Source organism: Columba livia, chromosome 23 (assembly GCF_036013475.1).
Source record: "Columba livia isolate bColLiv1 breed racing homer chromosome 23, bColLiv1.pat.W.v2, whole genome shotgun sequence".
Classification (NCBI taxonomy): Eukaryota; Metazoa; Chordata; class Aves; order Columbiformes; family Columbidae; genus Columba; species Columba livia.
In genome coordinates, this window is record NC_088624.1 from 6,463,691 (window position 1) to 6,484,657 (window position 20,967).

The 20,967-nt window shown below is 56.2% G+C and overlaps 1 protein-coding gene and 2 long non-coding RNA genes across 3 annotated transcripts; all 3 read left to right on the plus strand.

Moving 5' to 3' along the window:
* The first annotated feature begins 3,664 nt into the window (after window positions 1-3,664).
* Window positions 3,665-4,616, plus strand: LOC135576131 (uncharacterized). The gene is made up of 3 exons (XR_010467729.1): window positions 3,665-3,909; window positions 4,004-4,140; window positions 4,408-4,616. It is a non-coding gene; the product is annotated as an uncharacterized LOC135576131 (long non-coding RNA).
* Window positions 4,617-4,757: 141 nt separating this feature from the next.
* On the plus strand, window positions 4,758-17,414 carry LOC135576117 (maestro heat-like repeat-containing protein family member 2B). The gene is made up of 25 exons (XM_065039485.1): window positions 4,758-5,244; window positions 5,734-5,873; window positions 6,543-6,665; window positions 7,417-7,582; window positions 7,980-8,078; window positions 9,026-9,225; window positions 9,561-9,704; window positions 10,442-10,534; window positions 11,075-11,144; window positions 11,254-11,358; window positions 11,820-11,893; window positions 12,096-12,215; window positions 13,005-13,112; window positions 13,308-13,464; window positions 13,777-13,817; window positions 13,966-14,107; window positions 14,412-14,464; window positions 14,672-14,779; window positions 14,987-15,106; window positions 15,307-15,417; window positions 15,809-15,970; window positions 16,197-16,319; window positions 16,617-16,684; window positions 17,023-17,155; window positions 17,256-17,414. The coding sequence occupies exons 1-25, from the start codon at window positions 5,229-5,231 to the stop codon at window positions 17,412-17,414; spliced, it is 2,835 nt and encodes a 944-aa protein (XP_064895557.1). The 5' UTR covers window positions 4,758-5,228.
* A 393-nt stretch (window positions 17,415-17,807) lies between these two features.
* Window positions 17,808-20,330, plus strand: LOC135576132 (uncharacterized). The gene is made up of 3 exons (XR_010467730.1): window positions 17,808-17,904; window positions 18,113-18,236; window positions 18,383-20,330. It is a non-coding gene; the product is annotated as an uncharacterized LOC135576132 (long non-coding RNA).
* Window positions 20,331-20,967: the final 637 nt, after the last annotated feature.

The following is a 20,967-nucleotide window of genomic DNA, read 5'->3' on the forward strand; positions in this document are numbered from 1 at the left end:
CGGCAATATCGCACCAATCGAGACTCTTTGATTCCTATCCAGAAGCTGATCTGTCAATTGGAAAGCCAGGGTGTGATCAGTAAGACTCGCTCACCTTTTAACAGGCCAATTTGACCAGTGCATCATTCTAGAGACAAGTGGAGACTAACTGTGGACTATCGTGGCCTGAATGAAGTTACACCACCAGTGAGTGCTGCTCTGCCTGACATGCTAGAACTGCAATTTGAACTGGAGTCAAAGGCAGTGAAGTGCGATGCTACAATTGACATTGCTAATGCATTTTTCTCTATTCCTGTAGCAGCAGAGTGCAGGCCGCAGTTTGCTTTCACCTGGAGAGGCATCCAGTACACGTGGAATCGCTTGCCCCAGGGGTGGAAACACAGTCCTACCATCTGCCATGGACTGATCCAGACCACGCTGGAGCAAGGTAAAGCTCCAGAACACTTGCAGTTTATTGATGACATCATCGTATGGGGCGACACAGCGAAAGAAGTCTTTGAGAAAGGTGAGAGAATAATTCAGATTCTTTTGGATGCTGGTTTTGCCATAAAACGAAGCAAGGTCAAGGGACCTGCATGAGAGATCCAGTTTTAGGAATAAAATGGCAAGATGGCCGTTGTCAGATCCCAAGGGATGTGATCAACAAAACTGCAGCAGTGTCTCCACCTACTAATAAAAAGGAGACACACACTTTCTTGGGCATTGTAGGTTTTTGGAGAATGCATATTCCTGACTACAGCCACAATGTGAGCCCTCTCTATCGAGTGACTCGTAAATAGAGCCAGTCTGAGTGGGGCCCTGAACAACGACAAGCCTTTGAACAAATGAAGTGTGAGGTAACTCATGCGGTGGCCCTTGGACCAGTTCGGACTGGACTAGGTGTTAAAAATGTGCTCTACACCACAGCCGGAGATAATGGACTTACCTGGAGCCTCAGAAAGCACCAGGAGAAACCCGAGGTCGACCGTTAGGTTTTTGGAGTCGAGGATACAAAGGATCTGAGGCCAACTGTACTCCAACTGAAAAAGAGATACTAGCAGCATACGAAGGAGTTCGAGCTGCTTCAGCAGTGATCGGTACTGAAGCACAGCTCCTCCTGGCACCTCGACTGCCGGTGCTGAGCTGCATGTTCAAAGGGACGGTGCCCTCTGCACATCATGCAACCGAAGTTACGTGGAGTAAATGGATTGCACTGATCACACAACGAGCTCGAACTGGAAATCCCAGTCGCCCAGGGATCTTAGAAGTGATTACAGACTGGCCAGAAAGCAAAGACTTTGGGATGTCTCCAGATGAGGAGGAGGTAACACGTGCTGAAGAAGCACCACCGTATAATACCCTTTCAGAGACTGATAAGCAGTATGCACTGTTCACAGATGGATCCTGTCGTCTTGTAGGAAAACACTGAAGGTGGAAAGCTGCTGTGTGGAGTCCCACACGACAAGTTTCAGAAGCCACTGAAGGACAAGGTGAATCTAGTCAATTTGCAGAAGTGAAAGCCATCCAGCTGGCTTTGGACATTGCTGAACGAGAGAAGCGGCCAATACTTTATCTCTATACTGACTCATGGATGGTAGCAAATGCCTTGTGGGGGTGGCTACAGCAATGGAAGAAAAGCAACTGGCAGCGCAGAGGTAAACCCATTTGGGCTGCCACACTGTGGCAAGACATTGCTGCTCGGCTAGAGAGCCTGCCTGTGAAAGTTCGGCACGTAGATGCTCATGTGCCTAAAAGTCGAGCCACCGAGGAACATCAAAACAACCAACTAGCAGATCAAGCTGCTAAGATTAAAGTAGCTGAGGTGCACTTGGACTGGCAACATAAAGGTGAACTGTTCCTAGCTCAGTGGGCCCGTGATGCTTCAGGGCATCAAGGTGGAGATGCAACATATAAATGGGCTCGCGATCGAGGGGTGGATTTAACTATGGACACTATTTCACAGGTTATTCATGAATGTGAAACTTGCGCCAAAATCAAACAAGCGAAACGGTTAAAGCCTGTATGGTATGGGGGACGATGGTTAAAGTATAAGTATGGAGAAGCTTGGCAGATTGATTATATTACACTTCCACAAACACGTCAAGGTAAGCGTTATGTACTTACAATGGTGGAAGCAACCACTGGATGGTTGGAAACATATGCCGTACCTCATGCTACAGCCCGAAATACTATCTTGGGCCTTGAAAAGCAAGTCCTTTGGCGACAGGGTATGCCAGAAAGAAGTGAATCAGACAATGGTACTCATTTCAAAAACAGTATTATAGACAATTGGGCCAAAGAACATGGTATTGAGTGGGTATATCATATTCCATATCATGCACCAGCCTCTGGGAAAATTGAAAGGTACAATGGTTTGCTAAAAACTACACTAAAGGCACTTGGTGGTGGAACCTTTAAAAACTGGGATTCACATTTAGCAAAAGCCACTTGGTTGGTCAACACCAGGGGATCAACCAGTCGAGCCGGGCCTGCCCAATCAGAAATTCTACGGACTGTAGAAGGAGATAAAGTCCCTGTAGTACACATGAAAAACATGTTAGGAAAGGCAGTCTGGGTTACTCCTGCCTCAGGCAAAGCAAGCCCATTCGTGGGATTGTTTTTGCCCAGGGACCTGGCAGCACCTGGTAGGTGATGCTTAAGGATGGAGAAGTTCGGTGTGTACCTCAAGGGGATTTGAGTTTAGGTGAAAATATTCAATACTGAACTGCATGATGTGAATTGCCGCACTAACAGTGTTTAATAAGTGTCTTTCAGATCAAGACAATGGTGATGAAACCAGCGCTCGCTTCTTCGAGTGGCGCCTGACAGCTCCTTCCAAGTCGATGTCTTTAACCCACAAACAGTGGTCATGAGATGCACTTGTACCATTTTTTCCTGCCCTGGGAAACTGTCGTGACAAAATGAACTTAATGAACTTGTTAAAGGATGGTCCACTGATTAATTACTCCTGTGTATATATGTACATATGTATATATATATATATATATGTAGTTGTAGTGATTAATTAGATTGTATTGATAGATTGTATTGATAAGATTTAAGTATTCAGTGAATGGCATATTATAAGGGGTGGAATGTCCTGGTTTTGTTAAAAACAAGTTTCTCTTTCAGTGAATTTTGCCTGTGAGCTAAAGCCTTCATATTAACTGCATTTTCCTGGAGAACCAGACACATGTTTTGGTAAACCTAGCAATGGAATGCAAACTTATTGATAAGCACAGATGGACATCTCGCGAGAGGGGCGACGAGAAGAAAGTGAGCAAGAAACTGACCAACTGTGTATAACATCCCATTCACGTGAATACTTCATATAAAAGTGGGAGATCACGAGGATCTTTGTGCTTTCCCTTTTTCCCTTCAGCTTATGGCCGACCTTAGGAGAGGACCTTGTTAGTCATCCCTGCGAACTGAGGCCTAGTGAGAGACTGAATCCAGCTCCGGTTGGCTGCAGAGTCCAATCAAGGACTTCAGGTGCCGGCTCTGCAGTTGCTGAGACTTTCAAGATTGGTTTTGTATATTTTGTATTATTTTCTCTATTCTTATTAGTAGCATTAGTAAAACATCTTTAATTTTTTCCAACTCTCTTCACTCTGTGCTTCTTTTCCTTCCAATCGCCTCTCCTTAGTGAAAACGGAGGAGAGGGAGGGGGAAGTGTGGGGGGGGAGAGGGGGTTAACAATACATCTGCCAGGGTTTTATTGTCACCCCGCAATCTTAACCCTCGACACTGTCTGTTTCCTTGGCCAGGTGGTGATGGCACAGGAGCGCAGATTCAGGTTTGCGGTTACAAACAGGAAGTGGCCAGGAATGGACAGAGATTGCAGAGGAGCCTGGAAAATGCTATGAGGAGAAAAGGAAAGGAGGAAAGGGATTGAGATAAGAAAACCTGTTTGCAAATGAAAACTTCAAGGTGACTGAAAACGTTCCTTAATTTTATAGCATTGGTAATGATGTGGGTTTCAATTTGGGGGACATGTAAAGATAGCTATTGTGTTTTTTAATAGTGTGGCACACTGGAGGAATGAGATGCTCTCTTCCTGCAGAGAATGGGAATAATTCTCCCTTGCCAAAATATGCTGCCTCACCAAAACCCAACAACAGCTACAAGTTCAAGTGTGAGCCGCCAGAGGGCTGTGAAAAGGTGAAAGTCTTTGAGGAAAGCTTGTGAGTTGATCTTTTCTACAGAATAAATAACATTCAGAGTTACTCATTGGTTTATTGATTTTTGTCTCAGATCAGAATTATTAGTCCAGTTGCTAAAATCATGCTGACACCCTGATCCCTGTCTTGTGTGCCTGAGTGCTGGTAGATGCTTTAGGCATCTGAGATGCAGGGCAGCAGCCTCAGACTCCTCCAAGGAAGCTGCCTGGGATGGTTTTTGTTATTTGTAGGAATCTCTCTCCTGCAGGATCCACCCAAGTCTCCACCCAGGCATCTCCTGGATTCTCAAGAGCTCCTCTGACAGTGCCCCAAGATCCTGGTACCAGCCCCAGACTCTTCCACAGAAGCTACCGGAGAAGACATTTTTCTTCTGCAGGAAGCTTTGACCTCTAGAACGCACCAAGACTCTTCCCAGACTCTGCTGCAGCTGTTTGAGCTCTGCTTTCACTGTCTGAGATCCCAGCTGGCTGCCCCAGACTCCTCCAAGGCAGCTACCCAAGATGACTTTTCTCATGCTAGAAGCTCGCTTCTCTGGGAAGAACCCAAAACTCCTCCCAGGAACTTCCTGGAGTATTTTGACCTCTGCTTTAGGGACAGAAGATGCTGGGTGGCAGCCTCAGACTCTTCCAATGAATCTCCCCGAGGTGATTTTTCTTTCTGAGTGGAAACTCTGTCCTGCAGGATCCACCCAAGACTCCTCCCAGGTACTCGCACAGTCACCTCACTTCCTATAGGAAGCTGAGGCCCCAGGTGGAAGCCCCAGACTCCTCCAGTGAAGCCACCTGACATGATTTTTCCCTTTTGGAGAAAACTGCTGCATCTGGGATCTACCAGAGACTCCTCCTGCTCTGGTCCTGTCTGGTCCCTGCCCCACAGTGTGTCCCCAGCACATGTCCCTGTGCCACCGCAGCCCTGGGCCAGGCACCGTGCCCTGCGGTGAGGTCACAACGTCTGGGTTCTATCTCCTCCTCCTGGGGCTGCTGTTGCCTTGGTTTCTTGTGGAGTTTGAGGGAGGAGAACCTGTTAAGAGGAGAGTGTTGATCTGGGAGATCTGCAGCCACGAGGAGGATGAGGGCGCTCCGAGGTGAGGGGCTGGCGGGAGGCCGAGGCAGCGTCTGTCCCTCCAGGTGCTGGGGGCCGTGTCCCCGTCACCTCCCCTCCCGTCCTGCTGCCAGGCACCTCCCTGAGGGCTCCGTGCTGTCCCTGCCCTCCATCGAGCAGCCTGGGATGGCTCCGAGACAGCCTGGCCCAGCAGCTCTTGTGGTGCTGCGCAGCCCCAGCCCTCCCGGCCCCCTGGCAGAGCCCCGTGTCCATCCCTGCCCAGCTCAGCCCCACGCTGGGCTCCCTCCAGCATGTCGCTGCTGTCCTGGCACTGGGGACCCCCAACTGGGCCCAGTCCCCCAGGGGGTCTGCCCAGTGCTGCAGCGAGGGGCACACTCCCTCCTCTCATCCCACCGACTGCTCCTGCCAGCCCAGCCCAGCACAGGCTGGTGGTGCTGGGGAGGCTGAGAGACCTTCACCCCCCTGCTGGAAGCTCTGCGGCCAGCAATACCAGTTCCTTCTTTCCTTCCAGCTCTCTGTCCATGTGTGTGTCCCCCGTCCAGAGCCTCCAGTCCTGAGGACAGAGACGGGGTGACGGGGACTGTCCCTGAGGCTGTCGACACCTTTGTGGCCATTGGGACATCTGGGCTGAAACAGCTGCAAGACCATGAGGTGAGGCGGGGGGTGAGGGCTCCCCTCCATGCCCCAGGCTTCCCCGGGGCCATGGCAGAGAGGGATCTTGTCTGATGGCATCTCTGCCCTGCAAGCTGTGTCCCCAAGCACTGATCCTGCTGCTCAGATGGGACTAATGTCTCTGCTGCCTCCCTCCTGTCCCCAGGAGCTCTCGGCTTTCTCCTGGGCAGGGCATGGCCTCTGCCATCAGCCCCAGCTTCTCCCCAGTGCCTTTCCCCAGGTACCCAAGGCCCCTCCTGAGCTTTATTTGGAGCTGTCCCAGCAGCCCGGGGCTCCTGCCTGTGCGAGGAGCGACACCGGGTGCAGGGTGCTCATGGCTTCTCCCCCTCAGTGCAGGGACTGGTCCCCACGCCTTCGCCTTGCCCACCTGGCACCTTCCCTGTGACTGCCACCTTCCCCGTCCTCAGGAGTGACCCCCACGGCCTCTTCCCCTGGTGGGGTCCGTGTCCCCCTCTGGCTTGTCTGCTTGTCTCAGAGCTGCCGCGGAAGATCTTGCCGTTGCCCGTGGCTCTCCTGACGCGATGCCTGCAGCTTATACCTCATGCCCGTGTCGCACAGATGGTTTGGAGGACAGTGGGTCTCTCTGGTGGCTCTCTGGGAACAAGGGTGAAGCGAGTCCCATCACTGCCCTTTGTGGTCTGTCCCCAGGGCAACCGGGTGGACACATACCGGGAGCTGGAGCATGCCTTGCAGGGAGAGGATGGCTGCTTGCCCGGTGGTGTTGTGAACCGCCTCATAGCAGAGGCCTCGGGTGACCTGCGAGCAGCCCAGGTGAGCTTGTTCTCCGACAGGGCCAGCAAAGCAGCGTGCCTCCATCCCTGGGTTCTGGGGAGATACAGAGATGTTCCTCGGTTATTCAGACCCAAGGAGGTCCTCAGAGAGAAGCTCTGGGGACTCTTCATGACAGAATTTGAAGAGGGGACACAGAGCTGTGCAGAGAAGTGGACTTGGGCTTGTTTCTAACTGAGCAAGAGCTGGCGTCAGGCTCAACGTTAGTTCTTGAATACTGTGTTATACCTCGAATCCTGGGATCAGTTTTGGGCCCATCGCTACAGGACATCCCTTGAGGTGCTGGAGCGAGTGGAGAGAAGGGAAGGGAGCTGGTGAGGGGCTGGAGCACAAGGGTGATGGAGCGGCTGAGGGACCTGGGGGGTTCAGCTGGAGAACAGGAGCTGAGGGGAGACCTTCTGATCTCTGAACTGCCTGAGAGGAGCTTGGAGCCAGGGGGGTCGGGCTCTGCTCCCCAGGAACAAGCGCCAGGAGAGAGGAAACGGCCTCAGGTTGCCCAGGGGAGGTTGAGGTTGGATCTGGGGAACAATTTCTTCCCCAAAGGGCTGTGGGGCATTGGAACAGGCTGCCCAGGGCAGTGCTGGAGTCGCCATCCCTGGAGGGCTGGACAGATGGACATGAGGTTCTCAGGACATGGGTTAGTGCCACGGTCGGGTTAACAGTTGGACTACGATGATCTTGAGGGGCTTTTCCAACCAAAATGATTCTGTAATTCCATGTGGTGCTTTTTCAGGGTGTGATGGATGATGTGAAGATGGCCGCCAGTGACTTCTTGGTGGCTCTGGCCCGCACCCACTTTTACTTCGTCATGGCTGAGCTGCAGAGCCACCTGAAGGTGGTGGGGAAGGTCCCTGATGAGGCTGTGCTCGTCACCTTGGGCAAGATGGCTGGCAGCTATGGTACGGCACATGCAGCCTCCTGGTTTTGGCAGGGGTCTGTGATAACAGGTGGAAGGGATCCCCCCTCCCTAAATGCCCTGTCTTGAACTGGGGGGGACTCTGGAGTTTCCGCGCCTCCTCGCTTGGTGCCAGGACCGGCCAGCAGCTCTGCCTCACCAGCCCAGTCCTGGTGCTCGGACAGTAGGAACCCACTGGAGACAAACCCGCAGGGTCTCTGTCCCCCACTGTCCCCCCTATTGCCCCACAGGGCTTCCCCGTGTGCCCCTCGGGAAGGCCACCCTCCCCACGCCCTCTGGTGTGTCCTACACGGCCCAGCAGCTGCAGCCTTGCGAGAGATGGACCCTGGTGTCCCCTGTGTGTCTCTGACCCTCTGGGTCCCTCTGTCCCTCCTCTGCAGCCCTGCGCTGTGTCCCCTTCGCGGGAGCGACGCTGCTGGCCCTGCGCAGGACGCTGAGCCGGGCAGGGAGCGGCCGGACCCTGCGCATCATCTGCGGGGGTGAGTGTCAGCTCGGCCAGGGCCCGCGCAGGGGCTGGGGTGGCCTTTGGTGGCTCCATGTGATCCTAGAGGAGAGGTGGTGGGTGTCAGCCCGCCCCGGGACCCCAAACTGCTGAGTGTGCGGAGGAGCGGGGGAAGCCTGGGAGTTTTCTGGGGCAGGACACGTCAGGAACTCCGGGGTCCCTTCCCATGGCTTCTGTTCCTTACAAAGAGGAGCTACGAAGATGCTGAGGGGTCTGGAGCGTCTTTCTTCTGAGGAAAGGCTGAGAGAGCTGGGGCTATTCAGCCTGGAGGAGGCTGAGAGGGACCTTATTTATTCTGGTAAATATCTGAAGGGTGGGTGTCAGAGGATGGACCAGACTCTGTTCAGTGGTGCCCAATGCCAGGGTGAGGGGCAACGGGCACAGACTGAAACACAGGAGGGTTCATCTGAATGTGAGGAGAAACTTGTCTGCTGGGAGGTGCCAGAGCCTGGCCCAGGCTGCCCAGAGCGGGTGTGGAGTCTCCTGCTCTGGGACATTCAAACCTGCCTGGACCCACCTGTGTGATCTGCTCCGTGACCCTGCATGAGCAGGTGGGGCTGGGGATCTACAGAGGTCCTGAAACCCAGCCAGTCTGTGGTTTTGTGATTCCCCTTCTCTCCCCTGAGGTTTGAAGTCCCTGCACTGAAAGCGGAGTATGCGAGAAGGGAAGGGGCTGTGGGGGCAAATGCTGGAGGCAAAGGGACCACTGAGGAGGAAGAGGTGCAGTGGGGAGGAGAGAAACAGTGGGGTCTTAGAATCCAGACATCTCCAGAGCACAGCTTGTCCTCGTATCCAGATCTGGTCCTGGACTGGGCCCTGCTGAGCCTGGGGCTGTATGTAAAGCAGGCTTGGGCGAGGGTACAAGGACCTTTCCCTGCTGCAGACTCCCATGTGCTCCCTTGTCCTTTCTCTTTCCTGGTGCAGTTCTGGAGCGATGGTCCAAGGGCATCACCATGTACTTGTGCAGCCAGAAACGACACCCCTTTCCTCAGAGCAGGGCAGCACAGCTCTGTGGAGACCTTTACCCGCTCTTCCATCACGCAGTGGTAAATTGGCTGGGCTGCAAGGAGGAACAGGTGAGAAGTGCTGCTTGCCACAGCTGGGGCCACAGCGGGGGTGTCCATGTCAGTGGGTCCGTCTGTGCCCCTTGGGGTCAAGCAGAGGGAAGCGGGGAAGGGAAGGGGCCTGGGGGGAAAGCCCCTGAGCAGGGAGCCTGCTGGCACTGTGCCTGGGGCTGGGGCCTCCCTGGAGAGAAGCAGCCGAGTCCTGTGGCCTTTCTGCAGGAGGGGCTGGGCTACCAGCCTGGGGAAATGCTGGCTCTGCTCTGGAGTCCCTCTCCCATGGGGCAGAAGGGAAAGGGAACCCCTCCCAGTGGGAAGGGCAGACTGGTGTCCAGGGCATGCTGAGCACCAGGCAGAGCTTCAGCCGCCCAAGCGGAGCCTCTCCCTTCCCTCCCCAGGATAATCGGGCGGTCCTGGGTGCGGTGACTGCCATGGTTGGTGTCCTTGTGTGTGAGGAGCGGCACTGCCAGCGTGCCCGGGAGCAGCTCCTCCGGCTCCTGCGCCAGCACCAGCGGGTCCAGGACACCTCCCGGGTCACCGAGGTGAGGACTCGCGCAGGGCCCGGCGTGGCTGATCGGCGAGTCTGTGCCGGTGCCACACGGTGCTGGGGAGCTGTGGGGTGCCAGGGGAACTGGGAAGCTCTTAGAGAAGGAGCAGGGAGAGCAGAGGAGGCCTGAGGCTTCCTGGGCTCTTTGGGCAAGAAAAGAGCAATGGGGGACATGGGGGGAACCAAGAGTCCCTGGCGTTCATCTTCTTGGGAAGGAGGGCACTGGCACCTCCCTGAGGCCCTGTGCATGGGCAGAGCTTTGCCGTAACGTCCAGTGCCATCCAGTGCGGGACAAGGTCCAAGTGGGAAGTGCCAGGAGGAGACATTTCTTCCTGGAAAGGGCTGTGGGGCATTGGAACAGGCTTTCTAGGGCAGTGGTGGAGTCACCATCCCTGGAGGGGTTGAACAGATGGAGATGAGGTTCTCAGGGACATGGGGTAGTGCCAGGGATGGGGTAACATTGGACTCAGTGATCCTGAGGGTCTTTTCCAACCAAAATGATTCTATGATTCTACAAATTGGAGTTGTCAGCAGTGTCCCTGTGCAGAGGGCAGAGACCCTCTGGTGCTGCTCTGAGGGGGCAAACAAGGACCCCGGGTGGGAGGGTTTGGGGATGTCCCTGGGAGCTGACATCAGGGGCTCCCCTCATCCCAGCCCTGCTAGGCTTCTCCTTTCCCCAGGGCATTGCGGTGGCTTTAACCTCCTCTTCCTCCCCTCCCCGTTCTCTTGTAGAACCTCGGCCACGTACTGCAGATGCTGGGGGGAGGTCAGACCCCAACCCCACGGGGCTCAGCTCTCGCCCCCCACACCGCTGGGCACCACCAGGTAAGGGGAGCCTGCGGGGCAGGGCAGGGTGTCCCTCCGCCAGGACCACCTGCAGACCAGCACGCCAGGGTGTGAGCCAGGTGCCACGGAGGTGCCTTAAGGCTGCAGGAAGAGCAATGCTGGGATCCCAGGGAATGGCAGAAGATGTGCTGGGGAGGGTCAGTTGGACATGAGGAAAAGGTTCTTGACCCAGAGGTGCTGGACACTGGAAGAGGCTCCCCAAGGAGGTGTCACGGCCCCAACCTGACAGTGTTCAAGAAGAGACTGGACAACGTCCTCAGACCCACGGTGTGAACTGTGGGGTGTCCTGTGCAGGGACAGGAATTGGACTCAAGGTCCTTGTGGGTTCCTTCCAACTCGGGACATTCTGTAGTTCTGTGCTTGGAAGGGGCTGGGGGGCAGCCTGGTTCCCACAGCGATTTCCCTCTCGGCCAAGCTGCAGGAAGAGCAAGGGAGGGGAGGAAGGCAGAGAGCACCAAATCTTTTCAGTCCCTCTCAAGGCCGATGCACATTTCTCTCAAACGACCCTTGTTCCCACAGGTCCCTGATGTGACTGAGGAGCCTGGGCCAGCCCATAAGGCGAAGCCATCCCGCCCCATGACGCTGCAGGGTAAGGAGAGGGGACGGGGCGATGTCAATGTGCCGTGGCAGCTCTGTGCCTGTCCTCGGCAGCCAGGGGCAGCCGCCTGCTAATGCAGAATGCGATTTCTTCCCTGCAGCCCGAACCTGCCCCGCAGCTGTTCTGCGGTCCCAGCTGAGGCACGGGAGCGAGGCCCAGCGTGTGGCAACCCTGAGCCTGCTGGGAGAGCTGGCCCGCTCTGACGGTCAGTGCCAGGGCTGGGGACACACGGCAGGGGCTGGAGCTGCTGGGCTGAATGCTGGAATGGGCTGGAAGTGGTGCAGCTGCACCCGAGAGGAGCTGCAAAGAGCGGGTCCCCCAGCCGAGCTGACACCCTGTGATGATGCTCAAGCTGTCCCCAGCAGTTAGAAATGGGGGCACAGCAGGGACGATGCTCCAGGCTCAGTGACACGAGTGGATGGTTTGCAGAGGAGATGCTCCTACCAGTGCCATTTCTCTCATTCTCTGCGTTACCAGAGCTTTCGGTGCCTATAAAACAGCCATGCCTCTAGAAAGAGAGTCACTCTGTGCACACCCCTGCCTGCTGTGAATTCAGAGTCAGGCCCTGCTTCTCTGTCCCACCAGTGTATGTGAAGCTTGGAAGCTTCAAGGGATCCTTCTGCCATCAGGGCTCTGCCTCAGCACACCTCTCTGTGTCTCTTCCAGCTCCTGTAGCAAGGAAGAAGCTGCCCCAGGTGGTGGCAGCTGTGCAGCTGGTGTGCAACGACCCCAGCGCCCAGGTGAGCTGGTTTGGGAAGAGACAGTGCTGACAGGGAGGGCAGAGAAACCCTTTCCCTCAGGACAGCCTGACCAGGCCATGGCTGCAGCAGAAGCTTCTGCCGTGCCCTCGTCACCTCCCCGTGAGCCACAAAGGCTTCCCCAAGCGCAGGCGGCTTCCCTGTGGTTTGGAACAGGAGTTGATAACCACGCTCTCCCCGGCAGGTGCAGAGGGCAGTTCTGGAGTTCATCTGGGAATTGCTGAGCTCCGGCTCCCAGAGCTGCTGGCCACGGGATGTGGTGGGGCACATCTTCAGCGAGTACAGCCGGAGCTCGGGCAGACTGGTAAGGACAGGGCAGGACACCGGGGCTTCGGCTGGTGCCGGGGCCGTGCTGAGAGCTCCTGCAGGCGCCCTTGCCCATGGAGAGCTCCACGCGGCAGGGCCATTGGCGCCAGCTCGGCCATCGCAGCGGCCTCCACAGGGCTGTGCCATGGTGGTGGAGATGTCGGGGTGACGTGGGTTCGCACCTGGACACGCCACCCAGGGCTGCCTGCACGCCCCTCGCGCTGAGCTGTGCCCACACACACCTCCAGCAAAGCTGCCTTGTGAAGGGAGGGACAGACTTGTGGGGACACGACACCATCCGTCCCGAAATGCTGATGGGCCATCAGCCCAGCTCAGCCCGTGCACACAGGTGGGCCTGGCTAGAGGAGCTTTCTGTGGTGTTTTCGTGCCCTGGCTCTCCAAAGCATGCCCTGCCCATCCCATAGCAGCCTGGGGCCCACATCCCTTCTGGCAAGGGGACAGGCTGTGTGGCAGCCCCTTGGGTGAGTGTTTCCAGCCGGGCACCCAGGAGATGAAGGCCAGGGATGGCCCAGCCTCCTGCTGGCTTGCCAAGGATCTTCCCTCTCTGGCTGGAGCATCTGGCTGGCTGGGAGATGTGTGTGTGCCACTCTCCTCCAGGGCTCCAGGAGGCTGTTTTGGGAGCAGGGCAAAGGAAAGGGCTTCTGGATTCTCCTTCGGGAGGTGGCTGCTCCCGGGATGCTGGCACAGCAGCGGTGGTGGGGCCGTGCCTGAGCCTGGTCGGTCGGGAGCTGAGAGGAACCGGGGTTTTGCCAACTCTGTCTTACAGGCGGCAGGAGGCCTTTTTGCCTGGAAGCCCCAGGAGGACAGAGCTCTTCAGTCCCTGTGCGTGGACATCCTGGGCTCACTGGATGTCACTCGGAGAGGGATGTCCCAGGTAAGTTGCCATCTGGCCTGCTGCTGTGGCCACTTCTTGCCTTCAGAGTGTTTTTGATTGCTCTTCCTCATGGCCTGAACCTCTCCCCTCACGTGTGCTGAAGCACACGAGGCTCAGGGAAATGCAGACCATCCTTTACATCTTGGAACTGAGTGGAAATGCTGATGTGCTGAATTGCCCGGTTCTTCTCTGCAGCTCCTGTGGCCCAGGCTGCTGCAGTACGTGGTGCCAGCCCAGTACAGCGGCGTGCTGATCCCGCTGTCCCGCGGCCTGCGAGCCCTGCTGGAGAGACGGGAGAGAGCGGGATGTGAGGAAGAGGAGGAGCCCGATGCTGTGGACTCGCCGGAGCAAGGTAGGAGCCCCAGGGAGTGCTGCTGGGTTTGGAAGGGGCTCAGGCCAGTCTGTGTCTCCCTGTGCCCCACGAACCCTGAGCAGGAGCCCAGGAAAAGCAAAGGGCAGAGTCAGGCTCTGGCTCCTGGGGAGCCGGGGGCTCCTTCCTGGCCGTGCTGGATCTGCCTTCACCCCATGCGGGGCAGCCTGGGGAGCCCCCGGGCCAGCACTGTGGCCGTGCAGCTGCTCTCAGCCCTGTGTGGGCCACAGGAGGTACGAGGGTCAGGCCACGGCGGGGCCTCTTCATCTCACCAGCCTTTCCCCCTCCCCGCAGCCCGGCTGCCGGCTCCCCAGGCGCTGCTGGCTCGAACGCTGGTGAGTAGCGGGGCCCTGGGGAAAGAAAGAGCTTTTCTGGCAGCACTCCCGAGCCTGCTCGAGCCCCGCGGGGATCCCAGTCCTGTCTCGGGGCTGGCGGGGGTGGCTCTGGTGGCAGGGGTGACCCGTCTCTGCTGCCCTCGCCCAGGTGCTGGCGGCGGCTCCTCACACCAGCAGCGGCCGCGCAGTCGCTGCCTTGCAGCTGCTGCAGGCCCTGCAGGGCTGGATCTGCGGGGCCTTGGGGACAGCGTGGGCCACCGAGATCCCCCTCCTGCTGCAGCACCTGGCAGGTAAAGTGTGGGTGGGAGGAGAGGCTGGAGAGGAGGGAGGGGCAGCTTCCCAGCAGTCACACAGTGGGGATCAGCCACGGTCAGTGCGACCTTCCCCATCATGAATGCAGTGGCTCTGACAAACACCCCTGGGCTCCCTCCTGTGTCTGTGGCCTTGCAAGGGCTTTGGCACAGGCGCTTGTGGGCCCTTTCCAGCCTGATGGCCTGGGATTTCTGGGAGGTCTGACCACAGAGGAGACCACCGGGCTCTTCTTTGGTGTGAGCTTGAACAGCAGCAGAGCTTTTGCTTCCTCTTGCTTTCTAGGAAGAGCCGAGAGCTCCCTGGACTCTGCAGAGTGGGAGCAGCATGTGCTTAAGGTACGGCATCCTCGGGGTGTCACAAACGGACGGGGAGAAGAGGGAGCAGACAGAGTTGTGGAGAGCTGGTGAAAAGAGGGCTGGGCTTGGCAGGGGAGACACTGCCATTCCAGCAGCTCTCCCCAGCAGCATCCCAGGACACAGGGGTGTGGGAAGGGCCCTGGCCAAGGGCAGGGGGACACCCGCTTCCTCTCCTCTTCCCCCCAGTTCTTGCGAGCATCCCTGAAGCTCATTGAGGATGAGACCTGGAGCGTGGGCCTGAGCCAGCAGCTGAGCCGGCAGCTGGGCAGCTCTGCCCCCGGCTCCTGGCAGAAGGTTTGTCTCCTGCCCCACACCGGGACTCTGCCCACGCAGGCAGTTTTCACTGCTTCACCCCCAAATGGCGCTTCCCCCCGTGCTGCCCCGGCCTGGCACTGCGGGCAGTCCCGCCTGCTCCTGGGGGAGTCGGGTCAGTCTGGGGCCAGCCCTCTCCTGACAGGTCGGGCTGTGACCGCATCTCGGGCTCAGCCTCTTCTCGTTCAGCTTTTCCTCTACAAGGCTCTCGGGACAGCGCTGGCAGGTTGTCGGGACCTCAGCCACGTCCAAGGGCAGGTGCTGAGGTTCCTCCAGGACACAGACTCTGCGGAGCTCTCTGAGACCCAGGTGAGGTGATGCTCATGTCCTGAGCATCCTCTGCCTGTTGCTGGGGCAGAGGGAGAGCTGCTCCTGGCCCTGCTCCAGACCTCCCTGATGTGCCCATCGCTGCTGTTTCCCCCTTATTGCAACATCCTGCCTGGCCGTTGTCACTGGCCATGGCTGAGTGCTCGGGCTGGAGCCCACTCCCCATTTCCCTGTGGTTGCAGGGGATGATTTCTGTGGTGTCCCATGCTGCTGAGACCCACTTCAACCTGGTCTTGGACACAGTGACCGCTTTTACCAGAGACAGGTTTTATGAGACTTCCACGGGCTGGAAGGTAAAGGATCCAGGGTTTCACTCTTTGGCTTTCCTTTTTTTGACCTTATTTCCACTTCTACACCTTCTGTAGCCAAACTGTGGCAGCTGTGTTTATATCAGCCCTCTTGTAAGAGCTGCCCAAGACCTGTGTTTCAGAGGGGATGTCCCGGCATTGGGGCCCCTGAGCTGTGTTGGGAAGGACAGCGGTAAATCCGCCAGCAGTGTGTGCGATGCTGGCTGCTCCCTGCTCCCCATCCCGTGCCAGAGCCCCGGCTGCAGGACGGGAAGAGCTCCCGGCCCCGGAGCTCGCAGCTCGAGGAGCTGCCGGGAGGTGCCCAGGGAAGGAAGGAGCTGGTGAGGGTGCGGGGCAGGACCGGGGCTGACGTCTGGGGGCATCTCTGTTGTCACAGGCACAGCTGCCGCAGGGCACAGAGAGACCTCAGGCCACTCGTGCTGCTCTGATGTGCGTGTACAGCGGCATCGCTCTGCGTGCCCCCAGGGAGCAGCTGCTCGCCCGTGTGGATAGGGAGATCATGGGCACCATCCTGCAGCTCTCCAGAGTCACACAGAGGGTAGGAGCACGAGCCATGCAGGGACAGGGACACCTGGGTGCCCTCATTCCAGCCCCTTGGGGCCGGGGTGTACCAAGATGGACAAACTCTTTCTAAAGATCCCTCAAGGAAGGGTTTGTCCTCAACATCCAGATGCAAACCCCTGTGTGTCCCCCTGCTGATACTCTTCTTCCACCTCTCAGCCCTGCAGAGAGTTCAAGGGGTGCTTTGCTCTCTTTGCCCTCAGGAGATGCAGCTCAAGCTCGCCCTGGTGCAGAGTGTCACTGAGGTCAGCTCTGCCATCCAGACTGTGGGTGATGCTGGCAGCTTTGAGCTGTCCTCGAAGCAGGAGGTGACACAGACCCTGCTGGTGAGTGCCTGCAGCAGGGACAGTCACACGGGGGAGCTTTGGGCTGCACTTTCCCCAGATGGGCGATGGTCTCTGGGCTTCTCGCGAGCTCCTGGAGCTGTGTCCTGAGCTGGGGGGCCCTGGGGTGCAGGGTGGCTGTGGAGCAAGGTCCCTCCCTCGGTGCCTTTGGGGACCCGTGGGGTGACGGGGCAGTGTCTGCCCAGGCCTGGCAGCAGAGCCGGTCCCGGGGGAGGCAGGAGGGCCGTCCCGTGTCCATGTCTACTGACAACTCTGCGCCTGTGTCTCTGTGACTTGCAGGACTGGATCAAGGAGGAGCCTGCGGACTCCCTGGTGTACGGAGTGTTTCAGGCCCTGGAGGAGTTGAGGTGAGGGCTGTTCCCGACTCTGGGGACTCCCCGTGTGCCCCATCCCAGCTGGCCAGGGCAGCCCCAGTGGTGTTGAGCTGCTGGGGCTGTGGAGTGGGAGGCTGCTCCCCACTTTGGGTGTCTCCTGAGCCCCAGGGGTTCCTTACCCTGGGCTGGGGGTTTGCTGCTGCCCGGGGGGAGGCAGGAGCTGCTGGAGCTGAGGGCAGCGCTTGCTGGCAGGGGCTGGGGCTGGTGGGTTTGGTGCCCTCGATTAGGGGGAACCCAGGCATGGTTTGAGCCACTCTGGAGAGGGCTGGTAAATCCCCTTTCTCTTTTCTCTTCCTTTTTCCCCTGGCCAGCAAGCTGAGGCCAGCGCTGAGCAGGGAGGAGAACCGCAGCCTGCTGGCAGTGTGCTGCCAGGCTGTCCTGTCCTCTCCTTCCCAGGAGGGGATGAAGAGGGGCAGGACGGTGCGGGCAGCTCTGAACATGCAGGTACCACGGGGCAGTGCCTGCCACCCCGGGTCAGGATCCCCTCGGTGTGCCCTGGCAGCCCCCGTGACGCAGAACCTCAGCTCTCCTCTCCTGCTTCCAGCTTCTGCACAGGAGAAGTGTTGAAGATCTGGGCCACCTCATCGAGACTCTCCTGGCGGCAGAGGAGCCCTCGGCTGGCTTTGATGATGTGTTCCTTGTGAGTAGCCAGGGGGAAAGTGTTGCAGGGGCAGGGAATCAAGGATTTAGCGGGTGGCAGTAGGTGGACACCCCTTTCCTACGGGAACGTAGGGCTGTGGCCCCTAGCCCTGAGGCCGTGTGTCCAGTCAGGGGCTGAGCTGGGGCACAGCAGCGCCGGCCACTGCGGCCTCAGGCCGGGCAGAGAAGTGGTCGCAGGCCGAGGGGAAGCCGAGAGCCGGCCATGGGCTGGGTGACAGCAGCCCGGGGAAGGCTGGAGCGGGGACACACTGGCAGGGAAGCAGCACCTGGCCCAGGGCAGGGTTGGCTGGAGAGAGTGAGGCAGCGGAGGCTGCAGGGCCAGGGCGCTGTGGGGCTGGGGGCCGTGCCCGGAAGGGGCCAGAGAAGGACGGAGAGGAATCTCCAGGAGAGGAAGATCCCTGTTGTGAGAGAAATGCACCCTGCCCCAGGTCCTGCAGCACTGGCTGGGCTCTGACAGAGACTGGGAGCGGGAGAGAGCCCTGCGGGTTTGTGCCCGTGTGCTGAGGGCTTGCAAGGAGCGAGCTGAGCTCACGGTGAGTAGGGACCCCCGCACACCCTGGTGTCCCCCCGCACCGTTCCTGGCCCCGCAAGGCAGCCCTGCCCGGCTGGGTGCTGGGTCTGGGTTCCTGGGCAGCTCCTGCCGGCCCCTCTGCCCGGCTGCTGCTCAGGGAGCGGGACGGGCGACCAAGGCGAGCGGGTGCTGGGGCACCTGTGACCCTTGTCCTGCTGCTCTCCCTGCAGAGAGGACGCCCTTGCCGGCAGCTGGGCTCCCTGGTGGCACTGCTGGTCTCTCTGACCAGTGACTGCCTGGACTCGTCCCGCCACAGGGCATGGCTCTGCATCAGCTACCTGGACCAAATGCAAGGTGAGGAGAGCAGGCAGTTGTGTAATGAGTAAAATTGTCTTCTTTAAATAGTTTTGTGAAACCCTAAGCCCCCTCAGCATTACTGCATTTAAAGAAATTGCAAACTAGACAAGAGCAGCCATCTGATAACCTTTTATTTTTAACAGTGTCAAGATATTCCGGCTGGGCACCGAGCAGCTCCACTGGCTCAGCGTAGCAGCCGTACCCACAGCATCGGTACCCACAGCATCAGTACCCGAACGCCTGGCGGAGCAGATACGAGTAGTAACAAGAGCAGCCGCTTCCAGTCAGTATCTCCAGCCTCATTTCTTACCATCTCTAATGAAGGCAGTGAAGAACGTCCATGCCCATTTCTAGGCCAGAGCCATGGCATGGAATTGCAGCCCTCTTCTGCTCCTGACAAGAACAAGGTGAATTGCATTTCAAAAAGTGGCTCTGCTTTCTTGTCAGCATCCTCAAGTCACTTATCCACACACAGGATCTCACACTTACGGGCACTACACAGAGCCCAACTGTCTCCTCCAGCCCGACACCAGTTTGTTCCACCCCATTTCTGTGGCGTCCTTGTCTACAAACACAGATCAAGACAGGGTCTCCTGTGGAACCAGCACAGCACCACAGACCTTGTCTGATCACACTATTGGCATTGTTTTGATAATTTCTGGCACTGTCGTAATTGAACTGTCTGTATAATTGCCAGTTTGGTAGCACATTAAGAAGTTCAGGAGGATGCAGCAGCTGATGCTCAGTTGCACTTTCTGCTTGTGAAGACTCCAGTTTTGTGCCCTTCCTGCTTTTTTAAACACTGCTGCAAACAGAGGCTCTCGTCACAGTGACTCACTGCCAGTGATGTCCGTGTTTCCTCGCTGAGTACCTGACAGCTTCTCTGTGCAATGGAAAGGGTGAAGAGCACATGGGAAGCGACCAGAGACTCGCGGTTGCCAAGGCCAGTGCTGCAGGGTGGCTCCTGGGGTGTCTTATTTCCCTTTGACTCCTCGTGCACACACACGTACAGCCCACATAGGCCTGTGGCTTTTATCTGAACGGTTTGAGGCAGAACTGGCACTTGTAAGAATCTTTTTTACTGGACAGACCTGTTCTCATCTGGAACTGATGTGCACTGAGATGTATCTCCAAAGCAAAGCTGGTGAGTCATTGTCACTTGTTCACACGAGGTGAATACAACCTGCGAAAAACACCCTTGCCATAGAAGCATCTGAACACTTGTGCATGTCAGGACTGTGCTTTCTCCGTATAATTCCATAGGTTCAGTGTGTTTTAATGGTTTTAAGGTTTAAGGTTTTAATGCACGTGTATTGAATTCCAGAGGAAAACTTCGTCTAGTCGGTTAATTGAAACAGCTTTAGTGGCGTATGTTACGTGCTAACACACAAAGCAGCGTTGCGGTCTCTGAAACATGCATAGAAGGACGTATATTTAAGACAATTCTAGACGTAAATAAGCATTATGGTTCTTATTGGGATCTTTTGGCATCTAAACTCTTAAATGGGGAAAACATCTGTGAAGCTCCTGCTAGAACAGCTGCAGAGTGGTGAAGAATGAATGTGGGACAAATCACGTTTGGATGCTTCACTCCTGCCACTTTCAGTCAATAAAGGAGCCAAATAACATGCTTGTGATTTATAAACATTATTTTAATGTTCATGGCTTTTACATGTTACACATCCCAGGGTCTCGACTGCTGCAGTTCATATAACGTACGGTGAACAGGGAGGCGCTGAGTGTCCCAAAGCACGCCTCAAATCTGTAGGATACTCTTACCTGGAAACCTCATTGGACATTTACTCTTTGGTTTCTGAGTGTGTTCAACTAGGTAGTAGTTTATTTTTAATGCATCGTATTAAATTGATTTTAAACCACTTTTTTCTGATCTGTAAAATATGCAATGTGACTCAATATGTTTGAATTGAAATGATTTGTCAGGTGACACGTAGTGGAAATAATCTTTATTATGACAGTGATGTTTTTCTCAAGTATTTTGCCAAGAAAAGTGAATTTCTCAGATTAAATGGGTAGAAGTCAGCCAATACCTTTTTCAAAGAATGTGAGTTTGTCTCCACCTCTGTGACTAGTTGGAAGTATTCGAGTATACATAATGTATACATTAAAAACAATTAAAGGCATCGCTGATGTTATACTTGTTGTGTGTGGATATTTTTTCCTGTTGCTTCATAGTGGTCCAGGCAAACTCAACAAAACACACCAGCAGAGTGTGAGTCAGTGCACCTGAAGCTGGATCATGTAGCCTTGATCTTTATCACAAGAGACGTGTGATTCAATCAAACTCAACGAATATTGCTGAACTGATATATGTCCACCTGTAAAATAATCACTGCATGCTCAGGTTCAGTCTGTATAGTTATGACAACATCGTTTAGATAGCAGCAATTTGAGCCTGTTTTTTTCCCTGCTAAATAATTTGTGAAGATAGAATGAAAGGAAAAGATGAGCATATTCCATTCAAAAGAAAGAAGTCTTTGAACACTCTGAGTTTACAGTTCTGTTCCGAAAGGGCACAAGTTAATACAGGTGGATCAACATTATGTAAATGCCATAGAACAAAATGTGGCTACTGTTGTTTATCTGCTACGATTTCTGTAGCGTTTTTAGACAATTTCAGAAGCAGACTCTTCTAAGGAATCCAGGATCTTGTGCTTCCCTGCATGTTGCTGATTCTGCACATTGTCTTCGATTAATGCTGACCTGGGGG

Bases quoted from the DNA above. Each gene is read 5' to 3' on its own strand.
- LOC135576117 (XM_065039485.1), top strand. The intron at 14,465-14,671 runs GTACGGCATCCT...TCTTCCCCCCAG, and splicing joins GGGAGCAGCATGTGCTTAAG to TTCTTGCGAGCATCCCTGAA. The intron at 16,320-16,616 runs GTGAGTGCCTGC...TGTGACTTGCAG, and splicing joins AGGTGACACAGACCCTGCTG to GACTGGATCAAGGAGGAGCC.